The sequence below is a fragment of the Lepidochelys kempii genome, chromosome 4 (genome assembly GCF_965140265.1).
Source record: "Lepidochelys kempii isolate rLepKem1 chromosome 4, rLepKem1.hap2, whole genome shotgun sequence".
NCBI lineage: Eukaryota > Metazoa > Chordata > Testudines > Cheloniidae > Lepidochelys > Lepidochelys kempii.
This window is the reverse complement of record NC_133259.1, coordinates 10,000,001-10,012,457: the sequence shown is the minus strand read 5'-3', so window position 1 is coordinate 10,012,457 and position 12,457 is coordinate 10,000,001. Positions and strand designations below refer to the sequence as shown.

Genomic DNA, 12,457 nt, shown 5'->3' with positions numbered 1-12,457 from the left:
CTTTGGACCCACATACTTGAAAGACAGTATGGGAGGGAGGTAAACTCCCATAGAGGAGATCAATGGAAGCATGCACACTGGATCTACCTCCATTCTGGATAGCCAGCCCTCTCTCTAAAAGACTCCTTAAATTTTAAAACTTACTTCTCCCCACTTCATCCAACATAGCCTAGATTGGTTGACTTTCATGGCATACTGCAAAGTGTATCTGTTTACTCAACCTTCCGGAGGTGTTGCAGGGAGCAGCTTGATGGGACCGTATGGTTGTGGGGCAAGAGTTTTATGAGGAGCTACTGGTGGATTAACCTCCACGATCAGGCCCTAAGGCAAGAGATGCTAATAAGTACTGCTGAAGTCAACACTATTCACATACCTAAGTTCTTGCACAGTATGCATGTCACGGGCACCAAGAGTAATAAATACCATTTTACAAGTTTCACCATAAATCTCTAACAATGCTAGTCTCATCACAGCTCCATTCACAGACCCAAGTGGCTCTTCATTTGTGAAAAACTGAACGCCAGTGGTAGAGAAAGTGTTCCCAAAAGAGTTCAGGTACAATGCAGTACAATGAAAGCAAACAGACAGTAGCTTAAAACTTCAAGTCAGGGACTTGTCTCCTCAGTATAAACACCCTGTAAGTGGATATACTACACTGTTAGTCTGAAGACTCATCTGTGAATGGACAAATATTTCATCCATGTAAATGATACTGGATAAGCAGACCAATAGAAATCTTGCTGGACAAGAGATGCAAGAAGAGCTGACTTGTCAGGAGGAGGAGCATTTTACTTTGAATATGCATAAAACATTCACACCACAGAACTTCTAAACCTGTACAGGGTGATCAGGAAGGACCTTTTCTAATCCACACGGGTATCTGCCAATTTCAGTGTTAAAACTGGTGTAATAAACAAGCGACATACCCTTTGACCCCAATGTAACACAAGGATCAACAGAGCTCCTGGAAGGAACAGAGGACAACACGGCAAATCTGTTTTAAAAGAAGCTGGTCCATCTACCACCTCTCTCACCCTCTGATGTTACCTTTACTGCTGTTCTCTAAATGAACAAAGCAGAGAGTCAAGGAGGGGGGAAATAAAGTGAGGAGACAGCTCTCTCCCACAAGAGTCTAGCATTGACCTGTTGACTACGCCTCTAGTCTTTCTGTTAGAAAGACAGAGACAGGGTTTTAAACATTTAATATACAATTAACAGCCAGAAAGATTCAAACCCATGCAGTGGGCCACACCAGGAAGTTCAAGGGGCAATAACATGTTGAATAACCCAGCTTCACCCCCAGCAAGGGAAGAGGCTGCTGAGATTCCTACTGAGGTGCGCTCTCTGGCATCAGCTTATGAGTTTTATCTTCTCTACCAACCTCTCTCTTATTTGCATCCTAAATACTTCCACATATGCCAACTAATACCTCTTTCTCCTTGATGTATAATCCTTTCTGCTGATTGGAAACTACGCTCCCTCCCACTATTCCTGCCCCACTGTCACTTTATAACCCTTTCACAAGCAAATGACATCTTTCCTCAAATTAAGCCTAGCAGCACCCTTCTATTGTATTCTCTGACAACTCTCCAGTCTGTCCCTTTTTCCAAGAGTGGCATCAAAACTGAATATTAAAGAGGTGATCGGAAAGAAAACAGAAAAACTAGCACCTGCCTACTTTGGGATCCCCATGCATACACTGCCTAAAACTACCCGGGGCCTTTTTTCCTTGCTCCTTTCAGTTTAATGGGCACAGAAGCATGAACCAAGCATGCTGAGCAGAGATACTCTGTGAGAGCTGGTTTAGCTGAAGCCTGCAGGAAGGTTGTTCCCGATGTCAGGACCTGCAGAAGAGGAGGGTCTGACAGCCCCCTGTAGCCACGTTGGAGGGAGACACAGTGTTAGATGCAGGAAGAGAGAAGCAGCTCCACCCAAGCAGACGCATCCACGCAAGGGGTTTAGGACCAAGGCAGCTGGTTTTGGACCATCCCTCACACGAGCGGGGCCCCGGCCGAGCGGAGGACGAGGAGGAACATGGCTGCACGGGCGAGGAGGCGGCGGTGGCGCTGCCCAGGCTGGAGGGCGAGGGGAGGCACTGCCGGGCCGGCGAGGCGCGATGCCCCGGGGGAGCGGGCAGCGCTGCTGGCCACGGGGCGGGGAAGGAGAGCCGGGGTGTGGAGCCACCCGCATCCGGCCCGAGGGCAGCGCTGCGCCGTGACCCTGCCCGCGGGCCACCGCCCCGGCTACGCCCGCCGGCGGCTGCAGCCGCCCGATACGCAGCGGGCTCCGCCGGGGCAGGGTAGGAGCCGCCTGACGGCTGCGGCCCGCAGGGGAAAAGCGCAGCCCGGGCCGGCCCGCAGGGCCTCGGGCCCCCCCCCCAACCAACCACCGACAGCCCGGCCCGCGGGGCCCCACCCCCCGCGCACCCCCGCCTCACGCCGGCGCAGCGCGGCTGTTGGGCCGGCCGGCGCCCGGCGTGGCGGCAGGCCCGGGCCGCGTCCCGCTCTCACCTACGGCAGCGCTGGGGGCCGGGCGCTCCCCGGGGCCTGGACGTGTCGGCGGGCGGGCGGGCGGGCAGGCGGGCGGAGCGCGGCGCGGCCTCTCCCGCGGGGTCCCAACGGGAGCGGGCTGCGGCGGGGGCTGGGCACGGGCACAGCGCGGCCGGCTCGGGGAGCGGGGCAGCGGCGCGGGCTGCGGGCTCTCGCTTCGCGTCTCCCTTATTGTCTCGCCCCTGCGCCCTGCATTCCAGGGCAGGAACCCCCGTCACCACCCTCCGCCAATCAACGGCGCCCTGGCTGTGACGCCTGCGGAACGCTCACTTCCCGCCGAACCGCACGCGGGGTTGAACGGCAGCGACCCGCTTCCGCCCGGCGTGACGCAGAGCGGCGGGCGCGCGACCGCGCTCGCGCCCGACGGCTTAGCACGAGCTCCGAGGGTCCTTCCAGCCCAACCAGCAGGGGCGCTAAGCCGGGGAAGGGGCTTTGCAGTCCCGGGTCCGTGGCGCGCGCTGCAGGGACCCTTCCAGCCCGACCGGCGGGGGCAAGGGCATTAGCTGCGGGGATCGTTCCAACCCACTGAGCCGGGGCAATCAGGAAAGGAGGCTTCGCAGTCCCAGGCAGTGGCATGAGCTGTGAGGGTAGTGCCAGTCCCCTGGGCAGTGCTATTAGACCGGTGGAGATGGGACTTGGCAAAACAGTAGGCAGTTGCACTAACCTTAAGGGTAAGGGAGAAGGAGGTTTTTAGCTCCGGGCTTGGGGTGGGGGGGGAGGAATTTGCAGTCTTGTGGCCAAGGGTGACCCGCTGAATGTAGATGCAGGTGCAGCTCACACACACGAAAGCAGTACCTGTGTTTTCGAAGTGGCAGTTCTTTACCTAATTTAAAAAAAAAGATTTTGCAAACTAGATTCAACTTTGAAACCAGTGATGTATTTGTGAAATTCCTTTTGTGGAAGGGAGGCTGAGGAAAAAGGTCTTGCCGTGCAGAACAAGGTAAATAGTGAGTCAGGATATGTTTTTATATAATAATTTAAACCACAGAAACATAAAGAGAGGAACCAGGAAACAGTATATCCCCTGGGGATAGGAAGCAATTGAACAAGCAGCAGCTAGCTGGTTGCCAAGAAGAAAATGCTTCATAAAGGGCATTGCTTTTTCCAGTTTACACTAGGCTTTTCTAATGCATCCATCACTGGTATTTAGGTGCCAAATACAAATTTATCCACAAAGGACCCTGTTCTTCCTCCACTTCTTGGTTCAGCTACTGGTACTTAGAAAAATATATTCCCCCATGCCATCAACAATCTTTCCATTAGAAAATGTATGGAAGTTATCAGAAAGAAAAATTGGCAAGTGATAGGTTTGGGGTCATGGACTGAAAACATGCAGATTCATTCTGACCTGTTGTGAGCAATTCCACTGTTAAAAGCTCTCACCTAAAAGCCAGATGGTCCCTGTCAGCTTGTAGCAGGCCTCAGCACAGGAATTGTAACTAACTTCAGTATTTTTAATTGGTTCTGTTATTTTCTTTGCAGCAAAAAATAGCTATCAAGATACCTATCACAATGTAAAATCCTTGTAACAACCAGGCAAGGTTGGTTTTACCTCAACATAACCAGTCCAGGTGAACTCTCAGTGGGAGGGGCTGGGGTAGGCTTTTTCTCAACTAGCTATCTTGGTAAAAACTAAATTGCCTGGTCTCTAGGATTTACATTGCAATAGATACCTTGATGTAAAAAAGCACTTTTGCAGTGAAGACACAGCCTCTGTTATGATAGCATAAACCCTCTGTGTATGTGAGCACATGGGGAAAACACTTTAAACTGGTTTAAAACCGTATTATAGCAATCTAATTCGTTCAATTACTATATAAACCAGCTTAAGACAATAACTGACTGAACTAAGCTAAATCAATATAAGCTAGTTATAAGCCAGCTTCATTGTGTTCACACAGGAATTTTCACTGTTTTAGCTCAGTTTAAATATTGATTTTAGTTAAATCAATGCAATTTGTGTTTAAATGGCTAAAGTCTCTAGCAACAAACTGAGTAAGAGGTTTTGGATAAAGTTTAAAAGATGTAAACATCCCTACAAAAAGTTTTCCCCCTCCAGAAATCTCCGCTGGGAATCTATACTCTTCCCAGTGATCAAAGTTTCATGTTAAAATTCAAATTAAAGAAAAAAATATTTTCCGGGTTCAACAATGAAATAACATTTTCTTATCACCAGACTACCAACAGCTCCAACTCCCAACACGTGATCTCCTAGAGGAAGGAAAGCAGGCAGTATTTATATTTTGCCCCATTTCCCAAGACTCGTGGCTGAGAGAGGAGGTGCTTTGCCCACCCATTTCCTGGATCCCAATAAGATTAAAGGCTACGGTACTAAGTCCTGGATAGCATTATTAGCCTGGGTTCTACCAGTGCTATATTGGGACCACTTGCTCGCTCTCTCTCTTTGTTTGCTTTATGCACTGGGGCTGCACTTGCAAGAAGAAAACCTGGAATAGGGTAGCATAGCATAGGACAGTGGTTCTCAAACTATGGGGTGGGTCTCCTCTATAGCCTCCTACAGCTGAGATAACATTGCTTCCTCCTTGGTGTGCAGGTTAATGATCTATCCCCTCAATTAGAGGAACAGCTAGTTCCCACCCTTCTACAAATCAGCTCTGAACTGAACCAGGTTCTCTCCTTTTCTTCCCCCTCCATGCCTGGCATTGGCTGCACACCCCCTTGCCCTTGGGGGACATGTTCCTGGTGGTGAGAACATTCAAAAGGGAGCAGCTCAGTATGTAGGCTGACTGAGAAGGAGAGCAGGTTGGGGGGAACAGTTGCTGGGCTTTAGCTACCTAGCCAAATAGCTGGAAGTCCATTGATTGGCTGTGTTAGCTAAGAGTGATGACTCACTGTCTCTGAGAGAAGGGGTACTGCAGATGAACCTGCTGGCAGGAAACCAGGAGGGGTCTGAGACCAAGCTGTGAGACAAACACAGGTACAGGAAACAGGGGTAGGAAGTGTGAGAAGGGGTACCAGACCCTAGGTCACATATATGGGCTACTGCTTTGAAGGGCCCTGGGTTGGAACGTTGTAAAGTAGGGTGGGCTAGAGTTTCACTTTCCCCCTGGGGACTGTAGCTACTAAGCACAGCACAGTAGTGCAGGACCCTCACCAATAGGTGGTGCTGCTGACCTGGGACACATGGCCACCCCCCCCCCCCAGGGTCCATATGAAATGTCAGAGCTGAAAGTTTTTTTGTTTTTGTTTTTTCCCTATTGCAAATGTGGAAGTTAGTGTTCAGTATGAGACAATTGATCCATGGAAGTTATTTTTTTTTTTTTAAAAAAAAACCCTTTTAGGGTATTCCTGTCAAAGTTGAACATTCACTATTTCTAGCACAGTGAAAACAGATAGCTTGGAGTATCATAGCAGTTAAAAAACTGAGTTAATTGATTTTGTTTAGGTGTATTGTTGGCTACAGTGTTTGGTTCTCAAACCACAATAATAGGAAAAATCTGATCTTCAGACTTGTAATTTTTTTTAAAAATAATTTTGAGAGCCTGTAATTCTCAATTTGTACCTTTCTTCTGAAGTGACATTAATGCAATCTTCTAATCTAATCACTTAGGTTTTATTCTAATTAAATATTTAATAAAATATCTAAAATACCATTAAAACTAACAACAAAATAGGAAGCTGTCATCTTGGAAGGTAAATCAGAATATGAATTGAACACTTCTGATCCTATCTGCATACATAGGAAAACCGATACGTAGAAAGTTGTTAGGTGGGGAAAATTTAAATTACATCAGTCCTGCAAAACTTTAAACTGAATCAAAACTAGTAAGAATACTGTATACACAAATCAGCTTTTAACTACTAACTTCCCCTACCTTAAGAAGGGTGTGATCCTCTGTACCTTGGAGGAACACCCTACACCCCCATGTTCATCTTTATAAAATGCTTGTGTGGTATTCAATGCAAAGTTTGTCATGTTGGGTATCTTTGGAAGGCTTGTGATGCACTGAGCATGGTTGTTATAGAGATGTTACAGTAATGTTATAGTCAGGTTATAGGTTACAATTTCATGTATGTAGTTTTGAGGCTGAAAATGTATCCCCATGGCTTAAAGTGAGCCCAGGAGAAAACTCTCCAAGAACAGAGGCAGTTCACACCTCATCAGGGCATGTATGGGACAAACCCAGCCCAGCCTCACAGGAACAAAGGGCACTGGCCTACCCAACAACAAAAGAGTATCAGGGTTGCAAGGGACCTCAGGAAGTCATCTAGTCCACTCCCCTGCTCAAAGCAGGACCAATCCCCAATTTTTGCCCCAGATCCCTAAATGGCCCCCTCGAGGATTGAACTCACAACCCTGGGGGAACATCACAAAGGGAAGTACAGATATTTGAAATTCACCCCTAGAAAGAGGTTAAGTAACTTAAGGGACTTACCAGTATGCAGGGCAGCCGAGGTCCTGAGTAAGGGGAAGGGGCGGGGCTTCAGGCAGAAAGGGCATGGTTGGGGGGCCAGACTCCCCTAGCCAGCCCTTAAGAGTGGCCCGGCAGTGATTTAAAGGGCCTTGGGCTCTGGGATGCTGCTACCACTACCCCAGGGCTCGGGTGGTGATTTAAAGGGTGCGGGGCTCCGGCCACTCCCAGGAGCCCTGGGCCCTTTTAAATTGCCGGGCCCCACAGAAGCTGCTCCTGCCAGTACGGTTGGCTGCGTACTGGCTCTTACTGGTATGCTGTACCCTACTGGCTTACTTTCACCTCTACCTCTTCCATGTGTTTGGGGTTTTTTAAGCAAGAGTTGGCATATTAGTGGTCTAGAAAGGTTTGAGATGTCATCTTAAACTTGTTTTTTTCTTCCTTTCATAGATACTTTTCAAAGTTGCTGGAGCCTACCTGTGACTACAACTTTCTAGAGACCAGGATTGTTTTCTCCTCTTCCCCGTCACCCAAATAAAAGTAAATACAGAAGTGAGTCTCCTTATCTACCTGATCTGGTCCTGGTTTGAGGCAGAAGAGATGCTGCCCATGGGAAAGGGTGATGCTGCACAATGGAAGAATTCAAAATGGATAGGAAGTCCTCAGACACTTGGGGTAGGGGGAGGTAAAGATTTCAACTGGAATTAGGTGTAACATTTCTCTGACTCCTACTACAACTGCTCTATGTAATAATCATAAGTTTCAATTAGGAGTAAAGTATCTCCTTGCTATGAACAATACCAAATGATTAAAGGTTTCAGCTTAAACCAAAACACTCAGAAAGCAGCCAATTTCAGTTTGGAAACTAGAGCACAGAGTGGAAGAGGTGACTGTAAAAGGAAGAAAAAAAATCCACTACCCTTTCTAAAGGAATCATTTTTTTCTTCTTTGAATGAGTGTACCAACTTGCTTTTCCTAATAGTTACCAAGCTTCTCAATGGGAAGGAACATAACAAAAAGCCTGTCTAATCCCGTATCCTACACATGATGCTGCCCCAAATGGCTATGTGTGGGATAGGGGAGAAGCTGTGTGGGTCAGTGTGTGACAAAGAATGGGTCAGTGTGTGTTTGAGGGAGGGATGGGGTGTAAGTATGTGGTAATGTAACATGAGAGTTGGGGTTTTGGTCTGTGTGTCGGACTCAGGCCTGGTCTACGCTATGAAGTTAGGTCTACCTAATTATGTCAATGTCTACACTTACGGTAATGCCCTAACTCCACTTGCATGAGAGGCATAGGGTTTATGCTGCTGAAGCAGGGCACTTACAATTCCAACTCCACAAGAGGCAGCGGGTTTCTTATGTTGATGTAGTTAGGGCGACACTGTGTCCCTGTAGACACTGCCTTATTATATCAGTTGTTGGCTGTCATTCTTGTCAATTTCACAGCTGCCTGCTGGAGCCCTGAAATTAACAATAAAGGGTGATAGGCTCCTTGCTCTGAACCCCCTAACTCACAGCTCAGGTACCCCCGAGACTCTCTGAGCTGGGTGCCCCCCCAACCCGCACTGCCCCTCTTCAGTTGGTGGAAGAGCTCCTGGTGAGGATGCACACCACTGACAGAAGGAGGGTAATGTGGACATGAAAAACTACAGTAATTATTGTGGTAGCTGTAAGTCAACCTATGTTAGGTCAACTTAAGTTTGTAATGTAGACATGCCCTCAGAGGCTCAGTGTGTGTGGAGTGGGTGTAGGGGGAGGCTGAGATACTCTGTGTGGGTTGGTCAGTGTGTGTCTGTAGCATTGATCAGGATGAAGTACTGTGTGGGAGGGTCTGGACAGGGTGGGGGAGGCTCAAGTGCTGCATGTGGGTGTTGGTCAGGACTGGGGGGTGTTTAGGTGCTGTGCATGGGGTGGGGGGGAGGGTGTTGGTCAGGGCTGGGGAGGCTCAGGGGCTGGGTGCGTGTGGGGTGTCCGTTCTGGGAGAGGCTCGGGTGCCGTGGGTGGGGTTCAGACACTGTAGGGGGGGGGGAGTTGGCGAGTGTGAGGGGGTTCAGGGGCTGGGTGTCAGTCAGGCGGGAGGCTGAGGTGTTGTAAGGGGTCAGAGGAGATAGGTGTTGGTCAGGTCTCAGGCACTGTGGGAGCAGAAGTGCTGTGTGTTGGGTGGGGGGGGGGTCTAAGAGGGGGGTTCAGGTGCTGTGTGTTGGCAGTGGGGGAGGGCTTGGGGGTGCAGGCAGGTGCTGTGGGGGTCGGTGTGGGGGCGGGGAGCGGGGGGGGCGCTCAGGAGCTGCGGCGGCTGCTCCTAGCTGACGCCCCCCAACGCCCCCCTCAGCTTTGCGCCCACCGGCGCCCAGCGCGGGCCCGGCGGCCGGGGAGCGGGTCCGGCGGGGCTGCCCCGCCTCTCTCGCCCTCTGAGCGGCCACGTCGCTGCCACGTCCAGGCGCAGGCGCCGCGGCTGCTTCCGGCGCGGCCGGATGGGGGGGGCCGGGAGCGGCCCGCGCTTGCCACCGTCCCCGGGAGCCGGAGCGAGCGGGGCCGCAGCCAGGGCAGCGCGACCCCGGGCCGGGGCGGGCCCGCCATGAACTTCCTGCGGGGCGTCATGGGGGGGCAGAGCGCCGGGGCCCAGCCCTCCGGGGCCGAGACGGTGAGTCGGGCCGGGACGCCGCACCGCGGGGCCCGGCGCCTCCAGGGCTCCGCCAGCGCCCGGAGCGCCGGGCCCGGGCCCCCTGCGATGGGGGCAGCCGGGCCCGCCCACGCAGGGCCCCGGAGCGCCGCCTGTCTCGCCCGCCGCGGGGCCTGGGGCGCGCCCCGGCGCAGAGCCCAGGGTGCTGGGCACAGGGAGCGCCAGCTCCGGGCCTGGGTCTCCGGCTCTGCCCCGGGGCGGGCGCGGTGCCCCTTCCCCAGGCTGCCCGGGGCCTGCGCTCCCAGGTCGGGCCGCGGCTTCCCCCCGGCTCCGGCTGGGGCGTGTTCCTCCTCCGCCCGCAGCGATCCCGCCCCAGCCTGGGCCCTGCTGGCCGCCCGTCGCGGCAGCTCGGGGACTTGCAACACCGGTGGTGGTGGTGGTGTCTGAGCGTCCAAAGGTAGCTTGCCCCGGAGACGGGGTGAAACCCGGTTGCTGTAACCAGGCTAAACTCCCGTCTTGAGGCTTCTTACAGGGACACGGCTAGTTTCTGTTGACACTACAATTTAAGCATGAGCAACTGGTTACCCTGACTGGGAGATGTGGTGTTTACCGGAGGCCCTTAAACCGATGGACGTTCAGCCTATTGGAGTGTAGCTTGAGAGGAGAAAAGACCTTGTGGCACCTTAGAGACTAACCAATTTATTTGAGCATAAGCTTTCCTGAGCTACAGCTCACTTCATCGGATGCATAAAGCGAAAATACAGTAGGGGGATTTTATATACACAGAGAACATGAAACAATGGGTGTTACCATGCACACTGTAAAGTGATAATCAAGGTGGGCCATTTCCAGCTGTTGACAGCAGAGGAACAGTAGGGGAGGAAAATAAACCTGGGGATTATTTCTTTTATTCTGAGACAGTGGTTCTGAAAGAAACAGAATTCTGGTGATGATCCTGTGCTGTACCTTACGCTTCAGTTATGTAGCAGTGTTGGAGAACTCTTCCCTAATGATCCACGTTTTTCAAACATGAAGTCAGATTAGGCTTTTAAATACATCCCTGTAAATCTGCAGTGAGAGAGCAGAATTTGGCTTTGGTAAGGAAGAAACAAGTCATGCTTTTCTGCCCCTTATGAGTAACATTCTCAAGATAAAAATAGCTCAACTACAATTTGCATTTATTCTGTAGACCAAATTGAAGTGGCACTTTAGTCACCATAAAAGTTCACCACCTGAGTGACTAGTTCTTGAAAGTAGGGGTTAGAAGGTTTCAGTGCAGAATTTAGCAACTGATTCCTTATGCAGGGTTCAAAATGTAAAAATACCCTCCAAAATTATCATTTCTCTTGTCTTTTATCTTAAAAAATGATTGATTAAACTGTGGGTAAAATATTAAAGAACCTCTAATTAGAAACATAGCTGAAGTTTGCTGTTACAGAAGCATTTTCTAGGTTATTGTCTCTGAAAATAGACTGGACAGCTTGGTTTTGGCTCAGAGATGCTTGCATGCTCTATCTCTTTGCCTTTCCTGTTATAAACAAGTAAGTGGAGTGGAACTGACAAATATCTTGTGCATAAGAGCAGGATCTTATATGTTTTTGGCTTGGTCTACCCTACAGAGTTAGGTCCATGTAAGGCAGTTTATGTCGACCTAATTATGTCAGTGTCTACACTAGAATGCTGCTTCTACCCAAGTAAGTGCCCTGCTACACTGACATAATAACTCCACCTCCACTATAGGCATAGAGCGAGAGGCAGTGTCCCTGTAGACCGGGGTAGGCAACCTACGGCACGCAAGCTGATTTTCAGTGGCATTCACACTGCCCGGGTCCTGGCCACTGGTCCAGGGGGCTCTGCATTTTAATTTAATTTTAAATGAAGCTTCTTAAACTTTTTAAAAACCTTATTTGCTTTACATACAACAATAGTTTAGTTATATATTAAAGACTTATAGAAAGAGGCCTTTTAAAAATGTTAAAATATATTACTGTTGTGCGAAACCATAAATTAGAGTGAATAAATGAAGACTTGGCACATTACTTCTGAAAGGTTGCCGACCCCTGCTGTAGACATTGCATTACTTACATAGGCTGTTGGCTGTCATTCTGTTAGCAGCAAGGGCTCACAGTTGGAATCATGAAATTGACAAGAATGTCAATTTCAGCACTGGTAGTCTCTGTGCTGTGAAATTGAGCTGGGGCAGGGCTCACAGCTGGGACTGTCACCCCAGGCGGGTGGGGGGCTCCAGTTGCGAGCCCCATGGGGCTGTCAGTGCCCCACAATGCCCCCACTTCAGTCAGTTTAAGCGCTCCTGGTGAGTATGCGCTCCACTGACAGAAGGAGTGTAGTGTGGACACCAACAGCCGATTGAATTACTGCAGTGGCTGTACGTTGACCTAAATTAACTCAACCTAATTTTGTGGTGTAGACAATCCCTCTGACACTCTCTGCTATCCAGAAAGGAACATTTACAATGGACAGAGTGGACAGTCCACACCTTCAGGCTAGTTACAGTTACAAGCAAGCCAAAATCACTCCAGTGGCTTGAAAATGCTGTTGTCACTTACTTTATAAATAGGATTTGCTGTATTTGTTGCAGTCCTTGCTTTGGAGGGCAGGGGGTTAGTTTATGATCAGGATGAAATTGTTTAAGTTATTAAGGTAAGTCTAACTTTGTTATGCAAATCTTCATGTGTTCTATGTAAAATAAACATGGGAAAATTTCCTCAGTTTAAGGTCTGAGTACATCAAAACACAGCTAAATTATATACATTTATTAAAATCAGTGACTTTTTTCATAAAGTAGAAGAAAGTAGTTAGAGAAAGGAAGTCAAGAGTTTTTGTCCCAGCAATGACACTGGCCTGCTGTACGATTCCCTCTCCATTGCATCCCCATCTGTAAAAACAGATAAGAT

The 12,457-nt window shown here is 49.7% G+C and overlaps 2 protein-coding genes and 1 long non-coding RNA gene across 8 annotated transcripts in view; 2 read left to right on the top strand and 1 right to left on the bottom strand.

Annotated features, from left to right (window-relative positions):
- The window catches only part of G3BP2 (G3BP stress granule assembly factor 2), a 55,733-nt gene extending 52,971 nt beyond the window's left edge, over positions 1-2,762 (bottom strand). For both annotated transcript variants that reach the window (XM_073340346.1, XM_073340347.1), the window contains exon 1: positions 2,511-2,762. The gene's annotated coding sequence lies outside the window, so the exon portion shown is untranslated. The remainder of the gene's footprint in view (positions 1-2,510) is intronic.
- A 22-nt stretch (positions 2,763-2,784) lies between these two features.
- On the top strand, positions 2,785-7,791 carry LOC140910114 (uncharacterized). Its single transcript, XR_012158425.1, has 3 exons — positions 2,785-3,489; positions 4,726-4,877; positions 7,373-7,791. It is a non-coding gene; the product is annotated as an uncharacterized lncRNA (long non-coding RNA).
- A 1,587-nt stretch (positions 7,792-9,378) lies between these two features.
- The window catches only part of USO1 (USO1 vesicle transport factor), a 63,831-nt gene continuing 60,752 nt past the window's right edge, over positions 9,379-12,457 (top strand). For 4 of the 5 annotated variants that reach the window (XM_073340341.1, XM_073340340.1, XM_073340345.1 and 1 more), the window contains exon 1: positions 9,379-9,563. In XM_073340341.1, coding sequence (XP_073196442.1) covers positions 9,498-9,563 — 66 coding nt within the window. In that variant the 5' untranslated portion in view covers positions 9,379-9,497. Of the gene's footprint in view, positions 9,564-9,933; positions 10,000-12,457 lie in introns of those variants that run through there. The other variant, XM_073340344.1, reaches the window with a different exon arrangement.